Raw genomic sequence first — 26,148 nt, 5'->3', positions numbered from 1 at the left:
TTTGGCTGATTCTTTTGGATTTTCTACATACATGATTATGTCACTTGTGACCAAAACAGCTCTATGTTTTCCTTCCCAATCTGTGTATCTTTTCTTTCCTTTCCTTTCCTTACTGTGTTAGCACAGACTTCCAGTATCATGTTGAAAAGGAGTAGTGAGAAGGGACATTCTTGCTTTGTACATGATTTTGGTGGAAATACTTCGCTTCTCACCATTTGTAGGTTTTTTAAATCTGGTCTTAATCAGTTGAGAAAGTTCCCTTCTGTTCCTAGTTTACAGAGAGTTTTTATCATGAATAGGTGTTGGAATTGGTGTGTGTCAAATACTTTTTCTGTATCTATTGATATGATCATGTGTTTTTTTTTTTCTTGTATCATTCACTGGTTTCTTCCTCAGGTGGCACTTACCTTTTAACCTGAGCCACTCATGTTATATTCTATCTTGTAGTGCAGCCTAACCATCTAGTGAGAGTGAAACAATAGATATATTCAGGTTAGTGCCATACAAATTATATATACTTATATGTCAATTACACAGATACTGCTTATTGTTTGACAGCTTATTATAGTATTCAGAGTATACCTTTATTTTAGAGTTTTGTTTTTTCTTTTCTATTTCCATCACTGTATTACAACCCCTTGTGCACAAAAGTAGTGTTATTTTCTTTGTTTCCCTCACAGAGTGAATAATAATGGTTTGGATAGGTTGAGTTTGAGGTGACTTTATTTTACTAAAAAAAAAACAAAACTATACACACACACACACACACACACACACACACACACACACACACACACACTTGTGGAATATCAAGAAGCCTAATAGGATCTCAGGAGGGATGTTTGGGTCAGAGGTAGACACTAGGTATTATTATAGGTTATTGTAAAAGTTTTGAGTAAGAATAAGATTAAAGAAGAAAATGGGGAATGTGAAGAGGACCATGGTCAATTTTTACTAGTTACATGATTTTAACCCAGTTAGTTGACTCCCCCATGCTTAGTGTCCTCGTCTGTATAGTAAGGAAGATATACCTACATCACAAGATCCCTAATACATGTTATTTTCTAACTTCCTTCATATATTTACACCCGTTTTCTAAAAAATAAATATAGTGTTGTTCAATAAAAGATTTAAATTTGGCTTAGAGCTTACTGGCAAGAGAACAAAAAGGGAATTGAGTATATTCCATGGTCCTTACTATTTGTAAGGAGGATACAAACCCACTGTTTGTGGGGCTTATGTTGTCTTGGCACGATTGCACTATATTATTAACTCTTTTCCCTCTGTGTGTAAATATTTGCTTATATAACTATTTTCTGGCTGAAAATAGACTTAAATATACTACTCGAATTTGTACCTTATTTGCTTGTTATTTGTAAATTTCTATGGTAAATGTAAGCACCAACAGAAGGTTGATTAGTTATTAATTTTGAGTGCTAGGACAGTGAAAAATTGGGTAAACATAATTTTTTTTTTCAATTTTGAGACTGAAAATGTTTATCCCTTAAGTTTGTCTCTTTATAATGTTTTAACACCTGCTGTTGCAGACCATTATTCCATTTTTATGGGTGGATTCTTTGTTTGACTTCCCAAAGCATGGTGTTGCAGTAGTTAATAATCCCTTTCCTCAGTCTTTGGAGTAGATTCTGAATTCCCTTTTTAGTATAAAGTGATTCATACCAATGTAACCTGAAAGTATGGAAGACTTGATTGTGAAACTTAACAACAAACTTATTAAGGTTTAAGTTGAGAATGTAACTTAAGTATAATGCATTCTCATCTTAGTTGATGAGAAATGACTTTAGTAGTAAAGTAGATTAACTGGATCCCATGGCTAATTGGCTTGAAATTCACATTATATGCAAATAGGTAATTCCTCAAGATTACATGTTAGTTCTGTTGGAGGTTATTAAATTTAGAGTTTTGAAATAATAAAAAAATTTGTTTTGACTGCAAATAGCTGAGGTTTAAGAAACTCATAAACTTCTTTAAGGTAAAGTTTCAAATTGGGACCAAAACCACTAGAATACTCTTCTCTTACTTCATTTTAATTCCCATTTGAAAGCTGGCATCATTGTCTCATGGTAAGGGGAGAGGAGAAGAAAAAAATTGCCTAATGCATTGTTCATCTTCTGAATCAGTTTAATCTACTTGAAAATCTAACCATTGTATATAACATAGTTTCTTTGGCACCAATGTATTCTGAGTTCCAAATAGCCAGTTTGTAAGCAAATTATTGTAACAAAGTCTATTTGTAAAACATCTAAAATGGAAGAGATGTTATCTTTTGTGGATTTTCCATGAATCCTTAAACACATTTCATTATTGATTATTGGTAATACTACATTAATTTAATTAGCTAATGATCATTTTGGTCATCTGCCTCTAAAATTCTGTCATTCACTTAGGGCAAAATTTTATCAAGTGGTTTCACTGAATTAAGATTCCTAAAGTTTTAATATCCAAAGACAGGGCCTTACAATTAGTATTTACTAGTACAGAAAAGTTAGGCAACATATTTTGGGATAAAAAGTTTCCTTAATAATATGTAGCTCCTATCTGATAGAGTTCAGTATACATGGGTTTAAGAAATAATTTATTATAGTGGTGAAATTTTTCTTTAACAGAAGCTACCACTTTTTAAAAATCTTTGAAGACCATAAGCTTCTGTTCTGAGTAGTTTCCAGAAACCAAGGAGCTAATGAAGAATGGAAAGTGCTGATAAAACTAGGTTACTTCAGAGAAAGTTTTAAATACAGAGTTTGTAATTATTTATCTTCTTGTAAGCCAATTAATCTATTTTAATAATTATTGAAAATCTGCATGGAATATAATTTTTCTTAAAAAATAAAGCAAACAAGTTGATTAAAAATCTTGACAAAGGAATACAAGCACTTAAATATTCTTGTTACAAGAAAATAAAATCTAAAAATTAGCTGTTAAGAGAGAAAAGGTGTGCACCATTTTAGTTTTTAAAAAACAAAAGAAAACATAAAATATCTTTGGGAATGGGTTAATGACTGAGGATTTAGGCTTTTCCAGATAATTTTCCTATGTTCTACAGAATATAAAGTTTTGTTTGAAAAATTCCTAGCCCTCTTGGAGGCAAAAGATTGCCCACATACTATGCAGTTTTGGTGACTCCGTTGCCAGATGAAGTGAACTAGCAATTATCAAATTTTTCTTTTTATATGACTAGTTTTTGTGTATATAATTTGTAAATGTGCATATTTTGTAAATATGTTGGAAAAGATCTGTCCATATAAATGTTAAAATTAAAGCAGTGTGGTTACCTGTGGGAAGTAACCTATAGAGCCGGAATGAAGTAAAACTTGCATTTTTTTCTCTATATACTTCTCTATTTGAACTTTAAAAAGAGTTATTTGTTCTTTTAGCAATTGAAATCAGAAAAAGAAAGTTGTAGAGGAAAACAAATTACTTTAAAAATTCTTTAATACTCTTCACATCTGTATAATTTAAGGCAGATTTTTAAAAACCTATATGTTGTGGAAACATTGTATTTAATATACAATATGGCTTTTAGAAATATTAAAGCATTCTATGTTATCTTGTTGACTGAATTGCTGACTGAGTCTACTCTCTAAGACCTTGAAATACAGAACATTATTTGTGACTTGATAGTTTTGGGTATTTTAAATGGCTCCTTACCTATAAATATCTTTAGTCAGTGTAGTCATAAAGTGTGCTCATTTTTAACTTCTGTAGTTGGTTTTAATTTCCTCTAACAATTAGGGGAATACACCACCCCTAATCTTCTCAATCCCAAAGTGAATTTTCTGTGATTTTGTTGATCTTGACAATGATAACTGATCTCTGTTCTCTCTCTTAGGGGACTTTTCCCCTCCATTTCTTGATCGCACTATTAAGGTAGAAAAATGCAAAGGTCAATATTAATATTTTACTAATAACCGACTTTAAAAATTCTTATTTCCCTGTATCATTCTTCTCATTTAGCTTATTCAATAAGTCAACTACATACTTGGAAGAAATAAACTTTAACATTATTCATTAGAATTTCTCTTTTCTCCTCTGTCTTATGTTCATTTTTTAGTTTATTGAATATTTATTAACTGTCAGGCACTGGGGGGATACACAACAAAATAGGCCAAATTCCTGCCCTAATGAAGCATACATCCCAGTTAAGATTCCAGAAGATCAACACATAAATAAATGATTTCAGGTAATACTAAGGAAGGAATGATTGGAGCTGGTGTGGCCCTAATATATTTAAGGAGTTGGGCAGGATTACAACTGAAGGACTACATACTGAAATGCTCAAATATTTAAAAGTTAGGAATCAAGCTACATCTTTGACACAGTCTGAATTCCTATGCTGCCCATTATTTTTCTCAGACTGTATCCTCAATACCCAGAGGCTACAGCTGTTTGTTTTCTTCTCTCAGCCAGCCTTTCTACTTCCTAGTCTGATTAGTAGCATAGATGTGTTGGGCAGGCCAGAGATGAATGGGTGGTACTTTGACCCATCTAAAACAATATTCAAAGTGATCCTGTCAAGTCCCCAGGAATTGGTACAGAGAGATTAATCTGTCCAGCTTCTAACTCCCAACTCAAGACTTCCAGGAAGTTTTAAGCTGTTCCCAGAATTGCACTACCTAAGAAGAGAAGAGAGAGAGGGCATGCAGGTATCTGGGAAACCTGGCTTTCCTAGGCAATCACTTGGGTGGATTGGGGGTAGCCAACTTTAACTGATTAGAGCTTTTATAAGTAGTCACTCTTTCTAGGGCTTCTCAGGACAGAAGCTATGGTGATTCTCTCCTTTCTCCACACTCTTGGTTCCTTATCCTCGGCCCTGGGGACCTCATTCAGTTAGCATCTCTCTCTTATAATCCCCATGTGCTCAACTGCTTACTGAACTTTCCAAAGAGCTTCCTTAGGAGGCTGAAAGGGAAAAAGTCTGTATTAGTAATTGTGGTATGAAAGACTTTCTGAATTGTAGGCTCCTGGCAGAGGCTTTTCTTGCCCAGGTTTAAGGATGATGTTGGACTGAGAGTGGAGGTGACCATAGACCACTCTTTTTTTTACATACCTCTTTGACTTCTTGTCCTGCTACTTCTGAATCCTCCTAGTCCCCAACTCAATTTGTTTTAACTTTTAAAGCTAAATTGGTATCCCTTGGGATACCTATGTCTGAAAAGTAAGCTCTAAATGAAAATGAACATTTTCCAAAAGTTTTTCTCTAAGATTTTAAGTAGCAATGACTCATTTTCCTATTGTCCCAGTCACCCCTCCCAAAAAACACCTCACCCAAACAAAAAAAAGAGGCAAACTATATATACAGACTTGTTGCAGATTGAATACTAGCTTAAATGTATTCATTTTCTCCTTACAGTTGTGAAAGTTGTGTGGATTTACTCTTTGTGAGAGGAGCCGGAAACTGTCCTGAGTGTGGCACTCCACTTAGAAAGAGCAACTTCAGGGTACAACTTTTTGAAGATCCTACTGTTGACAAGGAGGTTGAGATTAGGAAAAAAGTGCTAAAGATGTAAGTATTATTGCTTGAATGATTCAGTCCACAAAGGGGACTTTAACACTTATTTCAATAATTGTTACTATTATTTGGTGATAGAAAAGTGGACAGTTTGGCCAAGTAAGTTCATCTATATATTTGTTCAACAGAAACTTATTAATTTCTTAGAGAACTTGGTAATTTATCTAACCCTAGTTAGGGAAAAGTAGATCATTTTGATTGATGGCTTCACAATTTGCTTATTTGCTATTTATTCTTTAATTAACAGATACATATTGAGTACCTGCTGTGTGTAAGCACTGCATTATGCATATTAGGCACCAGGTAGGAAATGAGTGAAACAGCTGTAAACTTGGCCTGCATAAGGCTTACAGTATTAAGTATTGGATAGTGTAGAGATAGACAATGAAACAGCCAAACAAAACAACCATGTTACTATAAATTGAGACAGATGCTATGAAGTTAGTGACTTAGTGTTGGTGTGGGTCAGTGATGTCAAGTAAGGCCTGAGAAGGTAACATTTAAGTTGAAATTTGAAAGTTATTAGAGAAAATCGTGTGTTATCTACAACTTACTTTGATTTATGTGTCTGTGTGTATATATGTATATACTTGAATATTGTCTTTTATAATTTCATTTTTATCCTTTGTTAATAGTTTTGGGTTTCATTTTACCTGTGCTTTTATTGAAAGGTACCTTATTGTTTTTGAAGTTTAAAGAATTAATATATAATTTTAATTTATTATTATTATTATTATTTTGGGTGGTATACATTTCAGCATAAGTTACCAGTGTTTTAGCAGCATATTTCTAGGAATTTAACCAGTGTTACTTTATTAGTGCCTCAAGCTGCTGTTTTCTTATTTGTTTTGCTTCTGTGTGATAATCTTTCTTAGATTCTTATCTTTTATTGTTAACCCCTTATAGTTTTCTGATCCTTAACAGATACACTACAATATTTACAGATTTTCTTGATCTAACATTTTTTAGACTATAACTGTCATGAAAAATAGGAAGGTTTCTTTGGAATTAGTTTTTAGCTTTCTGGAATTTAGTGACTATCTATTTATGAGTAAACAATATTGTAATTTCCCTTGGTAGGCCTTGTTTAAGCCCATTTCCCTTTCCTTTAGTCTCCTAGATTTTTTTCTTAGCCTTAAGTCTTAAAGGATTATTCTGTACCATTCTCTCCTGATGCAATTCTTATCTGTAGTCATAAGAATTTAAGAACAACATTCTTGGTCATTTACAAACCTGGCGTCAAGAAAACAGTGTTTTACATAGTAAACAGTCCTTTTTTTTATGTATCATGTATGAATTAGGTAAAAAAAAAACAAACCAGTGAGATAATATTCAAAGCAAGCAATATGTAATACGCTGATATTTTTTCTTCTCTTAAAGATACAATAAAAGAGAAGAAGACTTTCCTAGTTTGAGAGAATATAATGATTTCCTGGAAGAAGTGGAAGAAATTGGTATGTTTTTAATGTTTATAATTTGATGTGCTAGCCTGTGTGCTACCTAGAACATCTGAACATAAAAATCTCTTGCAAGTTTTGTGATAACCGATGTTTACCTGATTACTTTCTGTTGCACTTGAACTGTGTTTGTTAAATTGAAAGCATACTTAAAGGAACATACTTAAGTAATAAACACTTTGTCTTAGAAAGTTAGTACCGCTTTATAGCTGAGAAGAAAGGCTGTTTCTGTATATGTCATCTGTATGTTGATGATGCATTACAGTAAATAGCAGTAGATTTTAAAAAGCAGGATTTCCATTAGCTGTGTCCATGACAACTAAAGCCATATGTTGTTTATCATAATTTACACTTCTGTGCATACAGTATTTGGAAAATACTTTGAAGTAGTTGACTGTTGAAGTAGCTTTCTATTACTCAGTGTTATTTTAGAATCAGTGGTTAGAGTAATCTTAGTGCCTTTTCTTTCTATTGTTGTTAGTCACAAAGATGTTTTATATCAAAGACATTATTTCTGTTTTCTTTTTCTTTTTTTTAAAATTTTGGTATCATTAATGTACAATTACATAAGCAACATTATGGTTCCTAGAATCTGCCCATTATCAAGTCCCCACCACATACCCCATTACAGTCACTGTCCATCAGCGTAGTAAGATGCTATAGAATTACCACTTGTCTTTTCTGTGTTGTACTGCCTTCCCCGTGTCACGCCCCACATTATGTGTACTGATCTTAATGCCTCTTTTTCCCCCGTATTCCTCCCTTCTCACCCATCCTCCCCAGTACCTTTCCCTTTGGTAACTGTTAGTCCATTCTTGGGTTCTGTGATTCTGCTGCTGTTTTGTTCCTTCAGTTTTTTCTTTGTTCTTATACTCCACAGATGAGTGAAATCATTTGATACTTGTCTTTCTCCGCCTGGCTTATTTCACTGAGCATAATACCCTCTAGCTCCATCCATGTTGTTACAAATGGTAGGATTTGTTTTCTTCTTATGGCTGAATAATATTTCATTGTGTATATGTACCACATCTTCTTTATCCATTCATCTACTGATGGACATGTAGGTTGCTTCCATTTCTTGGCTATTGTAAATAGTGCTGTGATAAACATAGGGGTGCATATGTCTTTTTGAAACTGGGCTCCTGCATTCTTAGGGTAGATTCCTAGGAGTGGAATTCCTGGGTCAAATGGTATTTCTATTTTTAGTTTTTTGAGGAACTTCCATACTGCTTTCCACAATGGTTGAACTAATTGACATTCCCACCAGCAGTGTAGGAGGGTTCCCCTTTCTCCACATCCTCGCCAACATTTGTTGTTGTTTGTCTTTTGAATGTTGGCCATCCTAACTGGTGTGAGGTGATAACTCATTGTGGTTTTAATTTGCATTTCTCTGATGATTAGTGATGTGGAGCATCTTTTCATGTGTCTGTTGGCCATCTGAATTTCTTCTTTGGAGAAGTGTCTATTCAGCTCCTCTGCCCATTTTTTAATTGGATTATTTGCTTTCTGTTTGTTGAGGTGCGTGAGCTCTTTATGTATTTTGGATGTCAGTCCTTTATCAAATATGTCATTTATGAATATATTCTCCCATACTATAGGATGCCTTTTTGTTGTATTGATGGTGTCCTTTGCTGTACAGAAGCTTTTCAGCTTGCTATAGTCCCACTTGTTCATTTTTGCTTTTGTTTTCTTCGCCTGGGGAGATATGTTCATGAAGAAATTGCTCATGTTTATGTCCAAGAGATTTTTGCCTGTTTTTTTCCTAAGAGTTTATGGTTTCATGACTTACATTCAGGTCTTTGATCCATTTTAAATTTACTTTTGTGTATGGGTTTAGACAATGATCCAGTTTTATTCTCTTTCATGTAGCTGTCCATTTTTGCCAACACCAGCTGCTGAAGAGGCTGTCATTTACGCATTGTATATTCATGGCTCCTTTATCGTGTATTAATTGACCATATATGTTTGGGTTAATATCTGGACTCTCTATTCTTTGCCACTGGTCTGTGGGTCTGTTCTTGTGCCAGTACCAAATAGTCTTGATTACTGTGGCTTTGTAGTAGAGCTTGGAGTTGGGAAGCCAGATGCCCCCTGCTTTATTCTTCCTTCTCAGGATTGCTTTGGTTATTTGGGGTCTTTTGTGGTTCCATATGAATTTTAGAACTATTTGTTACAGTTTGTTGAAGAATGCCGTTGGTATTTTGATAGGGATTGCATTGAATCTGTATATTGCTTTAGGCAGGATGGTCATTTTGACAATATTAATTCTTCCTACCCAAGCACATGGGATGAATTTCCATTTGTTAGTGTCCTCTCTAATTTTTCTTAAGAGTGTCTTGTAGTTTTCAGGGTATAGGTCTTTCACTTCCTTGGTTAAGTTTATTCCTAGGTATTTTATTCTTTTTGATGCAATTGTGAATGGAATTGTTTTCCTGATTTCTCTTTCTGCTAGTTCATTGTTAGTGCATAGGAATGCAACAGATTTCTGTGTATTAATTTTGTATCCTGCAACTTTGCTGAATTCCGATATTAGTTCTAGTCATTTTGGAGCGAATTCTTTAGAGGTTTTTATGTACAATATCATGTCGTCTGGAAATAGTGACAGTTTGACTTCCTCTGTACCAATCTAGATGCTTTGTATTTCTTTGTTTTGTCTGATTGCCGTAGCTAGGACCTCCAGTACTATGTTGAATAAAAGTGGGGATAGTGGGCATCCCTGTTTTGTTCCTGAACTTGGGTGAAAATCTTTCAGCATCTCGCTGTTATGATGTTGGCTGTGGGTTTGTCATATATGGCCTTTATTATGTTGAGGTACTTGCCCTCTATATGCATTTTGTTGAGAGTTTTTACCATGAATGGATGTTGAATTTTGTCAAGTGCTCTTCAGCATCTATGGAGATGATCATGTGGTTTTTGTCCTTCCTTTTGTTGATGTGGTGGATGATGTTGAGGATTTTCGAATGTTGTACCATACTTGCATCCCTGAGATGAATCCCACTTGATCATGATGTAAGATCCTCTTGATGTATTTTTGAATTCGGTTTATTAATATTTTGTTGAGTGTTTTTGCGTCTATGTTGATCAGGGATATTGGTCTGTAATTTCTTTTTTTGTGGTGTCTTTGCCTGGTTTTGGTATTGGAGTGATGCTGGCTTCATAGAATGAGTTTAGAAGTATTCCCTCCTCTTCTATTTTTTGGAAAACTTTAAGGAGAGTGGCTATTATGTCTTCTCTATATGTGTGATAAAATTCAGTGGTGAATCCATCTGACCCAGGGGTTTTGTTCTTGGGTAGTTTTTAATTACCACTTTAATTTCGTTGCTGGTAATTGGTCTGTTTATTTTTTCTGTTTCTTCCTTGGTCAGTCTTGGAAGGTTGTATTTTTGTAGAAAGTTGTCCATTTCTTCTAGGTTATCCAGCTTGTTAGCATATAGATTTTGATAGTATCCTCTAATAATTCTTTGTATTTCTGTGGTGTCCGTCGTGATTTTTCCCTTCTCATATCTGATTCTCTTTATGTGTGTAGATTCTCTTTTTCTCTTAATACATCTGGCCAGGGGTTTATCTGTTTTGTTTATTTTCTCCAAGAACCAGCTCTTGATTTTTTCTATTGTTTTATTCTTAGTTTTATTTATTTCTTCTCTGATCTTTATTATGTCCCTCCTTCTGCTGACTTTGGGCCTCATTTGTTCTTCTTTTTCCAGTTTCAATAATTGTGAGTTTAGACTCTTCATTTGGAATTGTTCTTCCTTCTTTAAATAAGCCTGGATTGCGGTATACTTTCCTCTTAGAACTGCCTTTGCTGTGTCCCATGGATGTTGGAACACTGTGCTGTTGTTGTCATTTGTCTCCATATATTGCTTGATCTCTGTTTTAATTTGGTCATTGATCCATTGATTATTTAGGAGCATGTTGTTAAGGCTCCATGTGTTTGTGAGCCTTTTTGTTTTCTTGGTCCAGTTTATTCTAGCTTTATACCTTTGTGATCTCCTAAGTTGGTTGGTAGAATTTCAATCTTTTTGAATTTACTGTGATGCTCTTTGTGGCCTTTTATGTGGTGTATTCTGGAAAATGTTACAAGTGCACTTGAGAAGAATGTGTATGCTGCTGCTTTTAGGTGTAGAGTTCTGTAGATGTCTTTTAGGCCCATCTGTTCTAGTGTGTTGTTCAGTGCCTCTGTGTCCTTACTTATTTTCTGTGTGGTTGATCTGTCCTTTGGAATGAGTGGTGTGTTGTAGTCTCCTGAAATGAATGCATTGCATTCTATTTCCTCCTTTAATTCTGTTAGTATTTGTTTCACATATGTCGGTGCTCCTGTGTTGGTTGCATAGGTATTTATAATGGTTATATTCTCTTGTTGGACTGACCCTTTATCATTATGTAATGTCCTTCTTTAAGTCTTGTTATTTTCCTTGTTTTGAAGTCTATTTTGTCTGACTTTTTTCTCTCTATTGTCTGCATTAAATATTTTTTTCCATCCCTTCACTTTTAGTGTGTTTATGTCCTTGGGTTTGAGGTGAGTCTCTTGTAAGCAGCATATAGATGGGTCTTGCTTTTTTATCCATTATATTACTCTGTGTCTTTTGATTGGTGCATTCAGTCCGTTTACATTTAGGGTGATTATCGATACATATGTACTTATTGCCATAGCAGGCTTTGGATTCGTGTTTACCAAATGTTCAAGGGTAGCTTCTCTGCTATATAACCATGTAACTTTAACTCTCTTATTACGCTATTATAAATACAGCCTGATGATTCTTTATTTCTCTCCCTTCTTATTCTTCCTACTCCACTCTTTATATGTTAGGTGTTTTATTCTGTACTCTTTTGTGTTTCCCTTGACTGCTTTTGTGGATAGCTGATTTTATTTTTTGCCTGTAGTTAGTTTGTTGGTCTGCTTTCTTTGCTGTGATTTTTTTCCTCTGGTGACATCTGTTTAGCCTTAGGAGTACTTCCATCTAGAGCAGTCCCTTTAATATACCCTGTAGAGGTGGTTTGTGAGAGGCAAATTCCCTCAACTTTTGCTTATCTGGAAATTCTTTAATCCCTCCTTCAAATTTAAATTATAATTTTGCTGAATACAGTATTCTTGGTTCAAGGCCCTTCTGTTTCATTGCATTAAATATATCATGCCATTCTCTTCTGGTCTGTAGGGTTTCTGTTGAGAAGTCTGATGATAGCGTTATGCATTTTCCTTTGTAGGTGATCTTTTTTTCTGTCTGTGACTGCTTTTACCACCCTGTCCTTGTCTTTGATCTTTGCCATTTTAATCATTATATGTCTTGGTGTTGTCCTCCTTGGGTCCCTTGTGTTTGGAGATCTGTGAGCTTCCATGGTCTGAGAGACTATTTCCTTCCCCAGCTTGGGAAAGTTTTCAGCAATTATTTCTTCAAAGACACTTTCTATCACTTTTTCTCTCTCTTCTTCTTCTTCTGGTACCCCTATTATGTGAATATTGTTTTGTTTGAATTGGTCACACAGTTCTCTTAATATTCTTTCATTCCTAGAGATCCTTTTATCTCTCTCTGTCTCAGCTTCTCTGTATTCCTGTTCTCTGATTTCTATTCCATTAACAGTCTCTTGCACTTCATCCAGTCTGCTCTTAAGTCCTTCTATTGATTGTTTCATTTCTGTTATCTCCCTCGGGACTTCATCCCTTAGCTCTTGCATGTTTCTCTGCAGCTCCATCAGCATGGTTATGACATTTATTTTGAATTCTTTTTCAGGAAGATTGGTTATATCTATCTCATCAGGCCCTCTCTCTGGCATTGTTTGAGTTATTTTGGACTGTACCAGGCTCTTCTGCCTTTTCTTGGTGACAGAAGTGATTGCTGGCAGATTGCACATCTGTCAGGTGGGAGAACAAAGTTCCTTCCTTCTTGCTGATTGCCTTGCCCTTCTCTGCTGCCTGTACTGGTTACCTGCACACATGTAGCAATCTCTGGGTTAATTTCCTGAGCTGCCATGGGCGGGACACCGCTCGGGATGGTGTAGGGCACTGCCAGTGGTCGCAGGCACGTGGCGTTTGTTCTCCTGTGGGAACGGCGGCCCTTTGTGCCCTCCGGACTTTGTGCCACCTTCCTCTGTCTGTGCTGGGTAGCTGCTTGCTGGCGGCAGCCTCTGGGTCTGGCCCGATTTAGTTGCACCCTGTGAGAAGACTCTGTGTGGTTGCTTTGGGCAGGGCTGTGCCCCAGCTGCTCCACAGCAGGGTCCTGTCAGCTGGTTTGCTTGCAGTGCCAACCAGGGGGAATGAACTGCATGCTGCTTATAGCTGTGAGGGGCTTTGGAGCTGCGTTGACACCCAGGGGGTTAGGGTGCCTTAAGTTTCTTAATGTTCCCAGCGTGCTGGGCTTAGTGTGCCGGTGCTCCCGGTGCAGATTACTAGGGCTGTTTTTTTAGCAGTCCTGTTCTTCTACTCCCTCCCCATTCTGATTCTTTTGCTCCTGCCAGTGAGCTGGTGTTGGGGGAGTGCTTGGGTCCCGCTGGGTCATAGGTTTGTATCTTATCCTTTTTGTGAGATGCTGATTTCTCACTGATGTAGATTTATCTGGCTGTTGTATTGTATCTTCTGGTCTCTCTTTTAGGAATAGTTGTATTTGCTGTATTTTCATAATATATATATGGTTTTGGGAGATTTCTGCCACCCTACTCATGCTGCCATCTTGAGAGTCCTCTGCCTATTCCCCTTTTTTTAAATAACATTTCATAGGTGTTACCAAGTCTGAAAGTTTTTATACATCAATTAAAAAAATTAATGGTGTTTTTTAAGATGCTGTAATTATATTATTCAATATAGGTTTGGAAATGATATAAAAATTGTAGACTGAAAGTTAGAATAGGACTAAAAATTAAACAGTCATTTTTTAAATTCTTCTCTCAGACCTGATAGTCAAGCTATACTCAGATTATTTCTTATTTAAAATATGATCATAATAAAACCAATCTTTTGGAGGATTATATATGGAAAAGTTTTAGAAAATTCAAATTCCTGAGGAATGCAGTATTTAATTCTTATAATTTATTAACTGAGAAAACCCACAAAATAATTTTATTTCAACTGTTACTGAAACTTCTCTGAAATAACTAAGTTCATTTGTATGTCATAGGAAATAGCATGTGCAGATATCTTAGGCTTTTTCTGGGATCTTTTAGTGCCTTGGAGCCATTGCTTTTTCATTCTAATTGTATTCATTGTACTTTGTATATAATCTTAGCAGCTATGAGTGGCTATGGATTTTAGCTGAAAAGATGGTAGAATTGATAGTGCCAAGGCAAAGTAGAAGACTTAGGATATAGTCTGAGGAGATTAACCAAAAAGAAATCTGGAAGAACTGGGCAAGCATGCAGGCATGTAGAAATCTAGCTATACATAGATATGCAGCATAGGACAAGGAGTTGGCTAGCAAGCAGAAAGAAACCCAGCTTACATTTATCCTAAAGGCAAAGTAATTAGACAAAATCTGGTCAGGCAATAAAGAGCAAGGAAATTATAGATGTTACAGAGCAAGTTGAATACATGGTCACAAGTCCAAGCAGGCAGGCAGGATAACTAAAAGAAATGGTTAGATAAAGAAGCCAGGAAAGAGGGAATCTTGATTCTGGAGTAAGATTTGGGTTGAGTCATGATTTTTAAAAATATGTAATTTTTGCAATGAAGTGAATTATTATGAAGATATGAATAACCTCAGCCCATAGGTTAAACCATGTTTATGTCCAGAGTGGGAGGTAGGATTGACAGGTAAGAGCAAGTCCAAATATTAGTGCTATGCAATGTATGAGCCTTTTTTTTTTTTTACCAGATGAGGTAAAATATTATAAAGAACTATCTTCAGTTGCAGTATGTTTAACTTCTGGTAACCAGCTGCCACTTAATCAACCCAGTGAAATAACTCATTTCCCCATCCTTCCATAAAATGTACTCACTGATGCCCAGAGCACAATGAATGCATGATGAATCTTCTCTATTAGATATCCTCAAATACTCTTCTGTACTTCTCTCACCAGTTCAGTTATATACCAAGAGTTGGTTGCATTGGTAACCAAACCTTCTGCTGCCATTTTTACTTGTTATTTTAATTACATAATTTAATTAAGTAGTTTATAAGGTTGAGAAAAAATTGCAAAACTCTAGGATATTGCATCTCAAGTTCTTGTTTCATTTAAAAAAAGAAAGGAAACTGAACAATGTAGGTGACAGGTAGGGTTTTTATAAGAAAGAAGCAGAGCTTTAATTAAAGACTAGACCATGGTTATATGTTATTACATTATAGAATATACACTTACTAGATATATTTTAAATTAAAATGAAGTGTTTAAGGAAATGTATGTGTGTTTCCCTCCTTTAACAAACTTTGCAGTAGGTAGCAGTAGGTGAGAGGATAGATAAAGGGAATGTTTTAGAGATAGAATATTCAAGTGACTAATATAATGTGCAAAGTGAGTGGAGAGTAGAAATAAGGGAGAGTAGTTTTGGCCCTTTAAAGTTTTGTTAAGATGTGGCTCCACTACTTAGTTGTATGTCATTGTTCTAAAATTTTTATGGTATAATAAAACTTCCTTTCAAAATCTTGTTTTGATAGCTTTCTACTTTGTATTTTATTCCTGCTTTTAAAGATCCTTATTTAGATGTCTGTGATACCTGTACTGGCTATTTCTGTGTTAATCAAAAGTATAAAATGTTAACTTAATGGGTCCCTACTAAGTGCCAGACTCTACTGTACTTACATTATCTCATAATTTTCACACAAATGTGAAAATTCTGCATCTAGAGAAGAGGCACAGAGAGTTAAGTATTGTGCTCAAGATTACATTGCTAGTAAACAATGGAGCTAAATTTTGAACACAGATTTTTCTGACTCTCAGAGCCCTGTGGAAGTGCTTGTTAGTTTCAGAGAACAGTGTGTTGTCTGTGTCTAAAACATAAGGTTCTGTTGGTGGAATAGTGGGAGATGAGAGGAAAAAAAAGTAAGTTGTGGCCATATTTTGAAGGACCTCAGAGAATACTGAATTTGATCTTACAGGTAGAAGGGTGCTATACTAGATGCTTAGGCCTAGAGAGAAGTAGAGTTGGTAGGGTATATAAATTTTTTTATGGTTTTTTGAATATCACAAATAAAAAATTTAGAAGTGCCACAATTTTGAATAATGGCAGAAAGACTTATAATAGAAGGGGCGCACATGAAGATGAACTTTCGTATGGTATTAACAATAGGCTCTTTTCTGTGGTTATGACAATCTAAACATAAAAATTCTTGTTCTTTTTGGCCTCAGGGATTGTCTCAAAGGTTTGTTCTTAGTTTTATAATAAACAGATTATTCCTTTCATTCAGGGTTTGCTTATTTTAAAAGGGTGAGAAAGTCCTAAGGGCTCTAATTATAAATTCCGGTTGTCAAAAAGACTTCGAAATTGTACTTAAATAACATTAAATCTTTCAGGAAATACAATAGGTTTTCTGTTGGCTTTTAATACTCGACTAAAGGCAGGTCAACATCTGAGCTCAACCAGTAACCAGATAAAGGGCCAAATGATTATTGCAGAAAATTATCTTCTATTCCTTTTTCTTTAAGGCTATTAAGCTAACCTGATTCATTGTGTTATGTGTCATTGTGCTCATCTGAAAAGTTTTTAGAGTAGGAACGCACTTTTATATTTCTTTTCCTTCTTTTTAAAGGAAGAAATTTGTATTATTTCTGATTTGCATCTATATATTGCTATTATATTTGCTTTCTAAATTAAAAATGAACTACTTTATTTCTGGGTTATATTTAATGGAAAGTTTAAATCAGGAAAACATTGTATAGCTTGCTGATAAACAGTGATTTTTTTTTTTTAAACTGATAGAGTTCGACATAAGATGTCAATTTGATTACTTGTACTTCTCAGTAGATTCATACTGAGAAACCAAGATTATTTGGTCTTTTAGTTTTACACCTGCTTACTCTGCCTGATGTACAATTCAATTCTGTAATTATCAAGGTTGTTTTAAGTAAGTCTGTTATTATAAAGAAAATTACAAATGTTAGCAATGGTTTATTTATTTATTTCTTTTTGTGGTAATTCAACAAGTATTTTTTGAGCTCTTACCAGACAAGAATTTCTTTCCACCTGCCCCACATGTGTACAAACTTCCCCATTACCAGCATTTCCCTCCAAAGTGGTAAATTAGTTATGATCAATGAATATACATGACACATCATTTTTTATTGCCAAAGTTCATAGTTCACATTAGGGTTTACTCTTGGTGTTGTACATTTTGTGGGTTTGGACAAATGTGTAATGATATGTATCCACCATTACAGTGTCATACAGAATAGCTTTACTGCCCCCCAAATCCCTTGTGCTCTACCTGTTTATCTCTCCTTCCCTTCAACCCCTGGCAACCACTAATTTTTTTACTGTCTTTGTAGATTTGCCTTTTCCAGAGTCTCATATAGTTGGAATCATACTGTATTTAGCCTTCTCAAATTGGCTGCTTTCACTTAGTAATATGCATTTAAAGTTTCTCCATGTCTTTTTCATGATTTGATAAATTTCTTCTCAGTGCTGAATATACTCCATTGTCTGGATGTACCACAGTTTGTTTATCCATTCATCTACTGAAGGACATCTTAGTTGCTTCCATGTTTTGTCATTTATGAATACAGCTGCTGTAAACATCTGTATGCAGGTTTCTGTCTAGATATAGTTTTCAATTCCATTGGATAAATACCAGGGAGTCTGATTATTGGATTGTATGGTAAGAGTCAGCTTAGTTTTGTTAAAACTGTCTTCCAAAGTGCTGTGCTATTTTGTATTCCTACTGCAGTGAATGAGAGTTCTTTTTGCTCCATCTTCTTACCAGCATTTGGTGTTGTCAGTATGTTGGATTTTGTCCATTGTAATCGGTATGTAGTGGCAGCTTTTTAATTTTAAGTGCTGGGAGTAATAAAGATAAATCTGACCTAGAATCTTCTCTCAAGGAACACTCTATAATACTCTGTATGTGAGTTGAAAATAATTATACTGGGTGGAAAGTGGATGTGTGTCACCAGAATATTATTAGGTAATATATTGTGGGCATTCAGGGATAGAGAGAATGTACTTGCAAAGTGAGTTCTAAGCTGGGTATAGAAGGGTAGGCCAGATATAAATATCACAATTGTTCTGAGTTGAGTTTGATAGTAAGATGGGCCTCTGGGAACTGTTTGATCACAGGTGTGGAGATAGGAAAGTATGAGGCCTGTACAGATGCAGAATAGCAGAACTGGGCTAGCAGTGGTTTTCAGGCATTAAGAGAATACATTGTAGATAAAAATTCAGGCTTTGGAATCAGATAGCTTAGGCTAAAGTCTTGAGTTATATACCTTGGATGTAGTTATTTAATATCTTTAAACCTTGTCTGTGAATAATACCCATCTCATAAGGTTATTAGGTAGATTAAATTGTATAATTAGGTAAGATTAGGACATAGGGCCTGTCATATGTATTTCATCGATTTTTGATATTTGTATTTCATAGATGTTTGATACACACACACACACACACACACACACACACACACACAGATATATACTCTATAAGTGTATTCTTCAGGCAGAATTTTGAGAAAGAGCTCAGCTTAGCAGGCATGAAGGAAAGCCACTCTGGTTGAATCACTCAGTCTTTCTTTCCCTTGGTTCTTGAAGAGGCTCTGAGGAATCTGCTCAACTCACACACACAGCATAGAGGAAAAGTTAATGTAAAAGATAAGATGCGATTTTTTTCCCCCAAATTATTGTAGATGGAGAAGTGATGAGTGAATTGAGTGACTCTTAATTAAATGACATAATCAGAACTTTGTTTTAGGAGGGTTATTTAGTAGCTAATTCTGCTAAAGGAAAGGGCAATTTATTCTTTACTAAACATTTATTCAACAACTAGTGCAGTGGTAAATAGTGTTTAATGAATGAAGCAAAAATATTTTTGTTTTCCCCATTGTCATTTGATCATATAATGCCTTGTATTATTACTTCGGTTTCATCTGTGTAGGGGTGATCTTCCTAATGAGAGTGTTAGGTTTTGAAAGCAGAAAGTTGTTTTGTATGCTTACACCATAGTGTTGGGAACCTAATAATTGTTGTTAAATTCGTTTCTCCTTCTGTTTCTTCTTTCCCTTATGTCTGGATGGTACAGGGATTGTATAAAATATGATCTTTGAGTGCAAGAAGTGTAAAGAATGTTGTGAATGTGTGTACACATTATACACATTATAGAAAGTAGAAATAACTTTTTTATGAGCTGTAAGTAACATTTTCAACATTAAGAGAAGGATCTGAGGGCAGTCAGAGAACTTCATGGAAAAGGTAGTGTAGTGTTTGGGGTGACTTTTAAAGATTGGGTATATTTTCAGCACTAAGAAGGGGAATTAGGCATTCTGGGCAGGTATGATCAAAGGAACTGGAGCAGGAAGTGTGGGGGACATCTGGGAAATGCAGAGCTGTCTGGTTTCAAGAGAGGTCTTTATTGAGGGGAGATAAAAATAGTTATAGCCAGTAATTTATAAAGGGTTCTGAATTCTAAAGTGTTTGATTTTTTCCTAGTAAAAGGGAGGGAAGGTAGAGGAGATAAGAGAGGACTAGGATAGTAAAGGTAGAAGGTGATTTGAGGTGTGCTTCAGAAATGTTAGTTTGGCAGCATTCTATATTTTGGATGGACTTAGGGTATAAAGTAAAATGCAAAGATACTTCCCTTTTGGAAATAGGAATTTAAGTCACAGGTCATTATAAATTATTCAGGGAGAAATAAGATCCCGATGTGGTATATTGGCAAGGTACATGAAGAATAAGGGTGGTTTTATAGAGATTTTGGTGGTAGAATCTGTAGAATTTGGCAACTGGTATTTGTGGAATGCAAAGAAGGGTGGTTCAGATGAATGAGGCATGACAGTCATACTACTAATAAAAAAAATTTGTAAGGCAGAGCAAATTTGAAGATATGTGTTTGGTTTTCTAAAATGCACTTTGAGACAGTGTCAGCTTTTCCTGGCATTCATTTAGTTGAAACTGTGGGATGTAAAGAGATTGCCCAAGGAACATACAAGAAACTGACAAAAGTCAGAATCATACCAGGTGACTTAGAGGCCAAGAAAAGCCAGAGTATGAAACAAGAATCTTGAGTAGTTGGATTAGTAGGAAGAAGAAGACCAGGAGAATGTATTAACAATTAGTCAAGGGAAGGAAGTGCCTGAGGGGAAAAAAGTGATTAACATTGCTAAGTGGGCATAGCTATTGAGATGGTGGAAGTTGTGAAAGATTTTTGGATTTGGTGGCTCAGCAGATGACTTGTTAAATATAAGAAATAAGTCGTGACTTGTTGGCAAAGATCCTGAAACAGGAGCATGAATGGATCACCATTGCTTTCCTGAGGACTGTTGCTAGTTTGGAGCCTCCTTCTCTATTTTGTGTCAGGATGATGTGTGATTTATGGGGAATGCCCTACATTCCATCCTAGTCAGAGTGCCAGGTTTACCATTACCATTTTCTTTTCTACTTTGTGGTAAAAAAGCTGGAGAACTAGCCAGAGGGTTATTGTTTCTCATTTTCTCTCATTTCTCTCAGATTTTTTAAATTGCATGTAGTGGAATTGAGGATTGCTTCTGTATTTTCTATATACCTAAATGGGCCTGGATTTTCAATAATGATTATGACAAATCGATGTTCTGAAATAAGTTGGCCATTTTAGGAGATAAAAATGAAATTCTGAATTGGATTGAATTTTTGAGTATGTTTGATGGCCTTACTCAACAAACAGGTAACTTTAGTTGGGCTTCTAGTCTTACTTTTCAACTCTTATTGGCCTCTGTAATCCAAAAGTCTAGGAACTATTTGAGATGGTTTGTTAAAGCAAAGAGAGAGATGGGGAAGACATCTGTAGAAACGTGGAGTAGAGCAGGGTTATTTAGGGTGGATCAAACCCATTTATAGGACAAGCAGCAGGAAGCAGTGGTAAGTAATCAGAGAAGGGTAATAGTGTATGGAGAAAGATTATAGAGGAAGCCAAGGGAGGTCAGAAATCAATTATGGAACAGGAGAGTCTTAATGATATGGACCTTTCTATAGACAGGCTGAGGTAAACACTGTAAGGGATGGAGTGGTGCTGTGGTACTTAATAGTATGAATTTGTATATAGAGCAAAAGAGGTTGTTTTTTTTTTTTCTTGGTTCAAAGTATTATAGCAACCTTTTATTTATATAAACTTTAGAAGGGAGTATGGTATTTATAATTCAAATTATTTTGAGTTGGACTTATAAAAAGACAGTTTTGACTCATTGAAAATTTTATTACCCATCAGAACATGTCTTAGTGGCTTCTTTTATGAAATTATTTCAGTCTTAAGTTTTGGTGCCAGTTTATCCTTTAACTTCCCTGTTAAAATAAATTTCAAATTTTACCTAGGTATTTCATACTTTTCCAGATGTATATGGAAAACAATTCAATCTTGTATCTAGCCATATTGGAGACCATTGGAATGTGAATAAAACCTGTTTTTGTTTGATCTAAATGATAAATATATATTTTTATTTTTTGTATAATTTTTCTGTTTCTGGAGCACAGATTCCTTTCAATATTGATTCTGACTAGTGTAGTAGATCTCAGACTTAACTCTTTCTATTTAAAAAAATTGAGCAGTCTTTTATATGTGTTTAAAGTTAGAGTGGGGACTATCTTAGTGGCACAAATCTCAGGGTTCCTGGGGTGATTCAGATATTTAGATATTGTGTGTGATAATCTTACAGTCTTTCCTTGTATTGGTTCAGAAAACACAGCTGCTGAACTAGAGCTAGTCTGAAATAGGTAGTCAGTGTTAGGCTGGAGGAAGGAAAAACAAGGACATGCAAACAGAACAGAGAGATGCCATAGGGGGAGAACAGACCAGACCCCAAGGTCTGTGCCTTATATGGAAAAGGCACAGCTCTTCCTGAATTCCATCCTTCTGATGTGCCAACTAAGACCCGATGGCAGCCTCCTCCCTCTTGGAAGGAAAAAAGTTCCTAGCTGTCTATTATGTCTCCTTTAGCCAATCGTACCTCTCCACGCCCCCTAGGATAGCTTGCCCACTACTCCCCCTCCTAACCCCTTATAAGCCCCCACCTCCCTGACCGGGTGTGACTTCCCTGGCCTGTAATACCCAGACTGGGGAACATCACCCGGGAATTGCGCTCAAATAAACTGCCTTTGTTGCCTCTCTTCACCTGCTTATTTTGGCTAGAATTTTATCTTACAGGTAGTAGGTTAAAAAGACACAAATAGAGCTGTGAGTAGTGACAACTTAATGAATTTAGAAGTCACTGTGATGAATATTTCATTTTTATTATCTACTGATAACATATTAAAACTGTATTTCATGCCATTGTTTCCTTCTGATGCAGTTTTCAACTTGACCAACAATGTGGATTTGGACAACACCAAAAAGAAAATGGAGATATACCAAAAGGAAAACAAAGATGTCATTCAGAAAAACAAATTAAAGCTGGTTGGTTTTTTAAGTATTTCCTTCTTCCTTGGTGTTAAATTTATGAAGAATTTAGTTAGAATTTAGGCCAGAGATACTAATACATGTATATAAGCATAAAGGTAAGAGGCTCATATTACTATAGCAAAAACAACTTTGAGGTCATTATTAAAATGTATTCTGTGAAAGAAAAAGAATTGTATGCATACAGAGGTTTAATTGTCTAACCTACACAATTTAGCTATCATTTTTTTTAGTACAACTTGGCTTTCTAGTTTTAGGGGAAAGCAGAGGTAATTATTTATGAAGTACTTTATCAGGAATTTATAATCATTGGTAAAAATGTTACAAGTGTATTGGGAACACATGGCTTGAATTTGTGTTTTTTGTTTAGGATTTCTTCCTAATAGTCTAGAGAGTTTCATTTAGGCATTTTATTCTGCTGCAAAGCTCTCAATGGATTGACACTGCATTCTCATACCATTCATACATAGCCTGGCTTCCTTAGAAAGGTGTCTCATTTCTGAGGGCATCAGTGTGTCATGAACATTACTCTCTTCCCAGGAGCCTTTCCTAGGTACATCAGAAGATACATTCAAAATAGGTATGCCTAGGTATAACTCATTGCATTAGCCCTATTTAGCTCACTGATGGAAGGTTTTTCCTTTCAAGTGAATGCTTTTCTCATTCATAGTCTGAAGCTAGGAAATAATACTGCGATTCAATGAAAGAATAGTTTTAGGCTGCTTATATTATTTAAGTCTAGGAATTTCTAATTATCTGAAGACTTTATAATGATAGGTTATTGAATAAAGCAAATACTTTATTCCATGCATATTACAGTGAGATTATTTGGACTGCTTTTATTCTTCATATTAATGTTTAGCACCTGGATATGTTATATAAGTATTTTGGTCAGTATTTCATTACCACTTATTATTTGATCATTCTCTGCAAAGCATTATACCTATTAATAATAGTTATCTGGGTATTTAGTATTTGGTATTGGCATAAACATACAGACATAGGACCATGGTTTTTAAGGTGGCGCTATGTAAGTCCGGGAGGGAAGATCCTGGGGCAGAAGAAATACCTTTGAAACTGAAATCAGTCGAAGGGAGAAATAAAGTTAAGAAACCCATTTATTTCTTATAAGCAGTCGTCCCACCTCTCTCTTGACCTGGCTGCAGCAGAAGAGAGAGCTCCATCCAACCTCTCTGGTCCAGATAATCCCTCCTGCCCTTGTAATTACCTATTGATATGTAGATGGTTACTTCTTTCCACCCCTTGAAACACTTATTGATATGGAGATATGCTAAAGCCAGGTGAGAGATTCTGGAAATACTGCAGTTTTACCCACATGTTAGTTAACATATCAGTAATTTATGGTGTCATTGGGTAAAGCCCTAACATGGCCCATGGGTCTTAGACAAACCCACATGGCTGATCTATTACTAACCTGAGGTGCCAGCTTCAATGTCTCTGTGAGTATTGAGGTCTCCCTGTTTGAAAGACATTAGTTGCATCAAAGAAGAAAACAGCAATCTCTTGCATGACTAGGCACATAAAGACCCGTTTCTGGTATAGAGAAGCTATTACTGAGTTGTCTGCTAAGGAGATCTTATTTATTTGTTTTGTGGATTGGGTATTTAATATCAATCAGGGTGAGTACAGAGGAACTGAAAAAGATGATCTAATCTTGAGATAGTGAAGATTAGCTTAATTTTTATTTTCTGTTTTCTGGATCCTCATGAGCAGAAGAGATTTCTGTGTAGAATGTGAAGAGTTTAGTGAAAAAAATAAAGTTCAGTAAACACTGGTTGAGTATCTGCTAAGCATATAGTATACAAAGATAAATAAAGATCCAGGTTCTCTAGGAACCAGGTAAATTCAGTACAATGTCATAAGCATTTGCAAAGTGCTGAGTACTTGTTATTGTGGGAATACAGAGGAGGAAGACCTAATTCATTCTGGAACTTTGGGGTAGGCATTCCAGGTGAGAGAATGCCTGAATGAAGCCTTGAAGGAAAAGCAGAAGTTACCAAGGTGAAGAGGATGGGTCAGGGGTAGGGGAAGGGAAGTTGCACAAGGACATTCCAGGCAGAAGGAAATCATGAACAAAGATGAGAAGGCATGGATAATCATGGAGAGTTCTGAGAGTTGTAAGTAGTAAGTAGTTCTGTATTGCCAAAATTCAGTGGAGAGTTGAAGTTGGAGAAGTAGAAAAGGCCTAGGTTATGTAAGACCTTAGGTATTGTGAAAAAGTAATTTGAGCTTATATAAACCAGTTGTTTCTATATTTTAGCAGGTGAACTTTCTCTTCAAATGAAAGCTTGCTTGGCATACTTTGGTTGTGGTAATAACATGAGGGGGGATAGGCTGAATTCTCATCTGCTCAAACTCTTCTGAAGTATGGCTTAGGCATCTTATTAGGGAATTCACAGGATTCCTTAGAGTAGTGTTGTAAAAGCCTGGCTGGTAATGATTGTCATTGAAGGGTTTTAAACAAGATGATAAAGTATTGTCCAAATTAGAATAAGTTTAGTGATTTGGTGCAGGTTGAATTTGAGAGGATTAGAGTTGAGGAGACCAACAGGAGGTTAATGCAGTTAAGTAGGTGAGTTCAGACGTGGCTTCAACAAGGAATGGTGAGGTAGGGATGAGTTAGAGAAATATTTTGAGTTTAAAATAGCAAGTCGTATTGATGGATTAGAGGTGGGAGGTGAAGGCATGGGAAGTTGATTGGATAAGGTAGTGCCCTTAAGAACTCAGAGACCTTTAGTCTTTGAACCTGTATCCCTTCTTTCAGTCCAGTACTTTCTTCATTGCTCATCAATGTTTGATTTTTAATGATAGTTCTTCATTCAGCTAACCAGCCAACCAGTATTTATCGAGGTCCACTATTTGCAAAAATATTCATATATTCTATCTTAGAAAATTTAGGCTACCAGTTCCTCATTGCCAAAGGCAATAGACTCTTTATTGGTTTGAATTTCATTTAGTCTGTAGGCAGTGTTTGGTGCAGGCTTCTCCCTTGATGTTGAAACTCTTCCTTAACTTCTGAGGGGCCCCTCCATCCTGCTTCTTTCACCTTCCTCTTTCATCCACTTAAGAGGCTTATCTTTCCTTCCTTTGTCTTAAACAGGTTCCTCTCAGTGCTTCTCTTTATGAGTTACCCCTTTACCCTGATTGCTCTCAAATGTTTGTGTAGCCCATTGTTTTTCTCCTGAGCTTCTAGAATTGTATTATGTAATATGATTATTAGACATTTCTTTTGGATGTATTACAGGCACTTGTAATTTGGCATTCTAGAACTGAATTTTTAAATCTTCACTCTCCTACCTGTTTATCCTATTTCCTCTATTGCAGTGTTAAAGCCATATCTGGTCAGTCTTCGGATACTGTTTGTAGTCTCATTATTTTCAAACCTGGTTGGTTCCTCCTTTAATTCTATTACTATTTCCTTATTTAAAGATCTCATAATTTTTTATCTAGGTTATTGAAATATTCTTCTAACTAGTCTTCCTATCTTCAGTCTTAAACCCCATTGATACATATACTTCACTTCCAGTGAGTCATCTTTCTTAACTCATTCTTCAGATTTCCTCAATGTCTTCCCAGTTGCCTTAGTATGACACAGATTCCCTTAGTATGGTATGATAGACCCTCCATGATCTGCACTCTGCTTGCCT

At 35.7% G+C, this 26,148-nt stretch overlaps 1 protein-coding gene across 3 annotated transcripts in view; it reads left to right on the top strand.

The window, feature by feature from the left end:
* MNAT1 (MNAT1 component of CDK activating kinase) overlaps nucleotides 1–26,148 on the top strand; it is a 255,557-nt gene that overhangs the window by 53,958 nt on the left and 175,451 nt on the right. For all 3 annotated transcript variants that reach the window (XR_008992475.1, XM_036919462.2, XM_057488402.1), the window contains exons 2-4: nucleotides 5,372–5,524; nucleotides 6,911–6,984; nucleotides 22,374–22,477. Coding sequence is in view for 2 of the 3 variants with exons in the window: in XM_036919462.2 (XP_036775357.1) it covers nucleotides 5,372–5,524; nucleotides 6,911–6,984; nucleotides 22,374–22,477 (331 nt within the window). In the remaining variant the exon portion in view is untranslated. The remainder of the gene's footprint in view (nucleotides 1–5,371; nucleotides 5,525–6,910; nucleotides 6,985–22,373; nucleotides 22,478–26,148) is intronic.

The sequence above is a fragment of the Manis pentadactyla genome, chromosome 11, assembly GCF_030020395.1.
Source record: "Manis pentadactyla isolate mManPen7 chromosome 11, mManPen7.hap1, whole genome shotgun sequence".
Classification (NCBI taxonomy): domain Eukaryota; kingdom Metazoa; phylum Chordata; class Mammalia; order Pholidota; family Manidae; genus Manis; species Manis pentadactyla.
The sequence above is the reverse complement of the archived record's forward strand: the minus strand, read 5'-3'. Positions and strand labels throughout refer to the sequence as shown.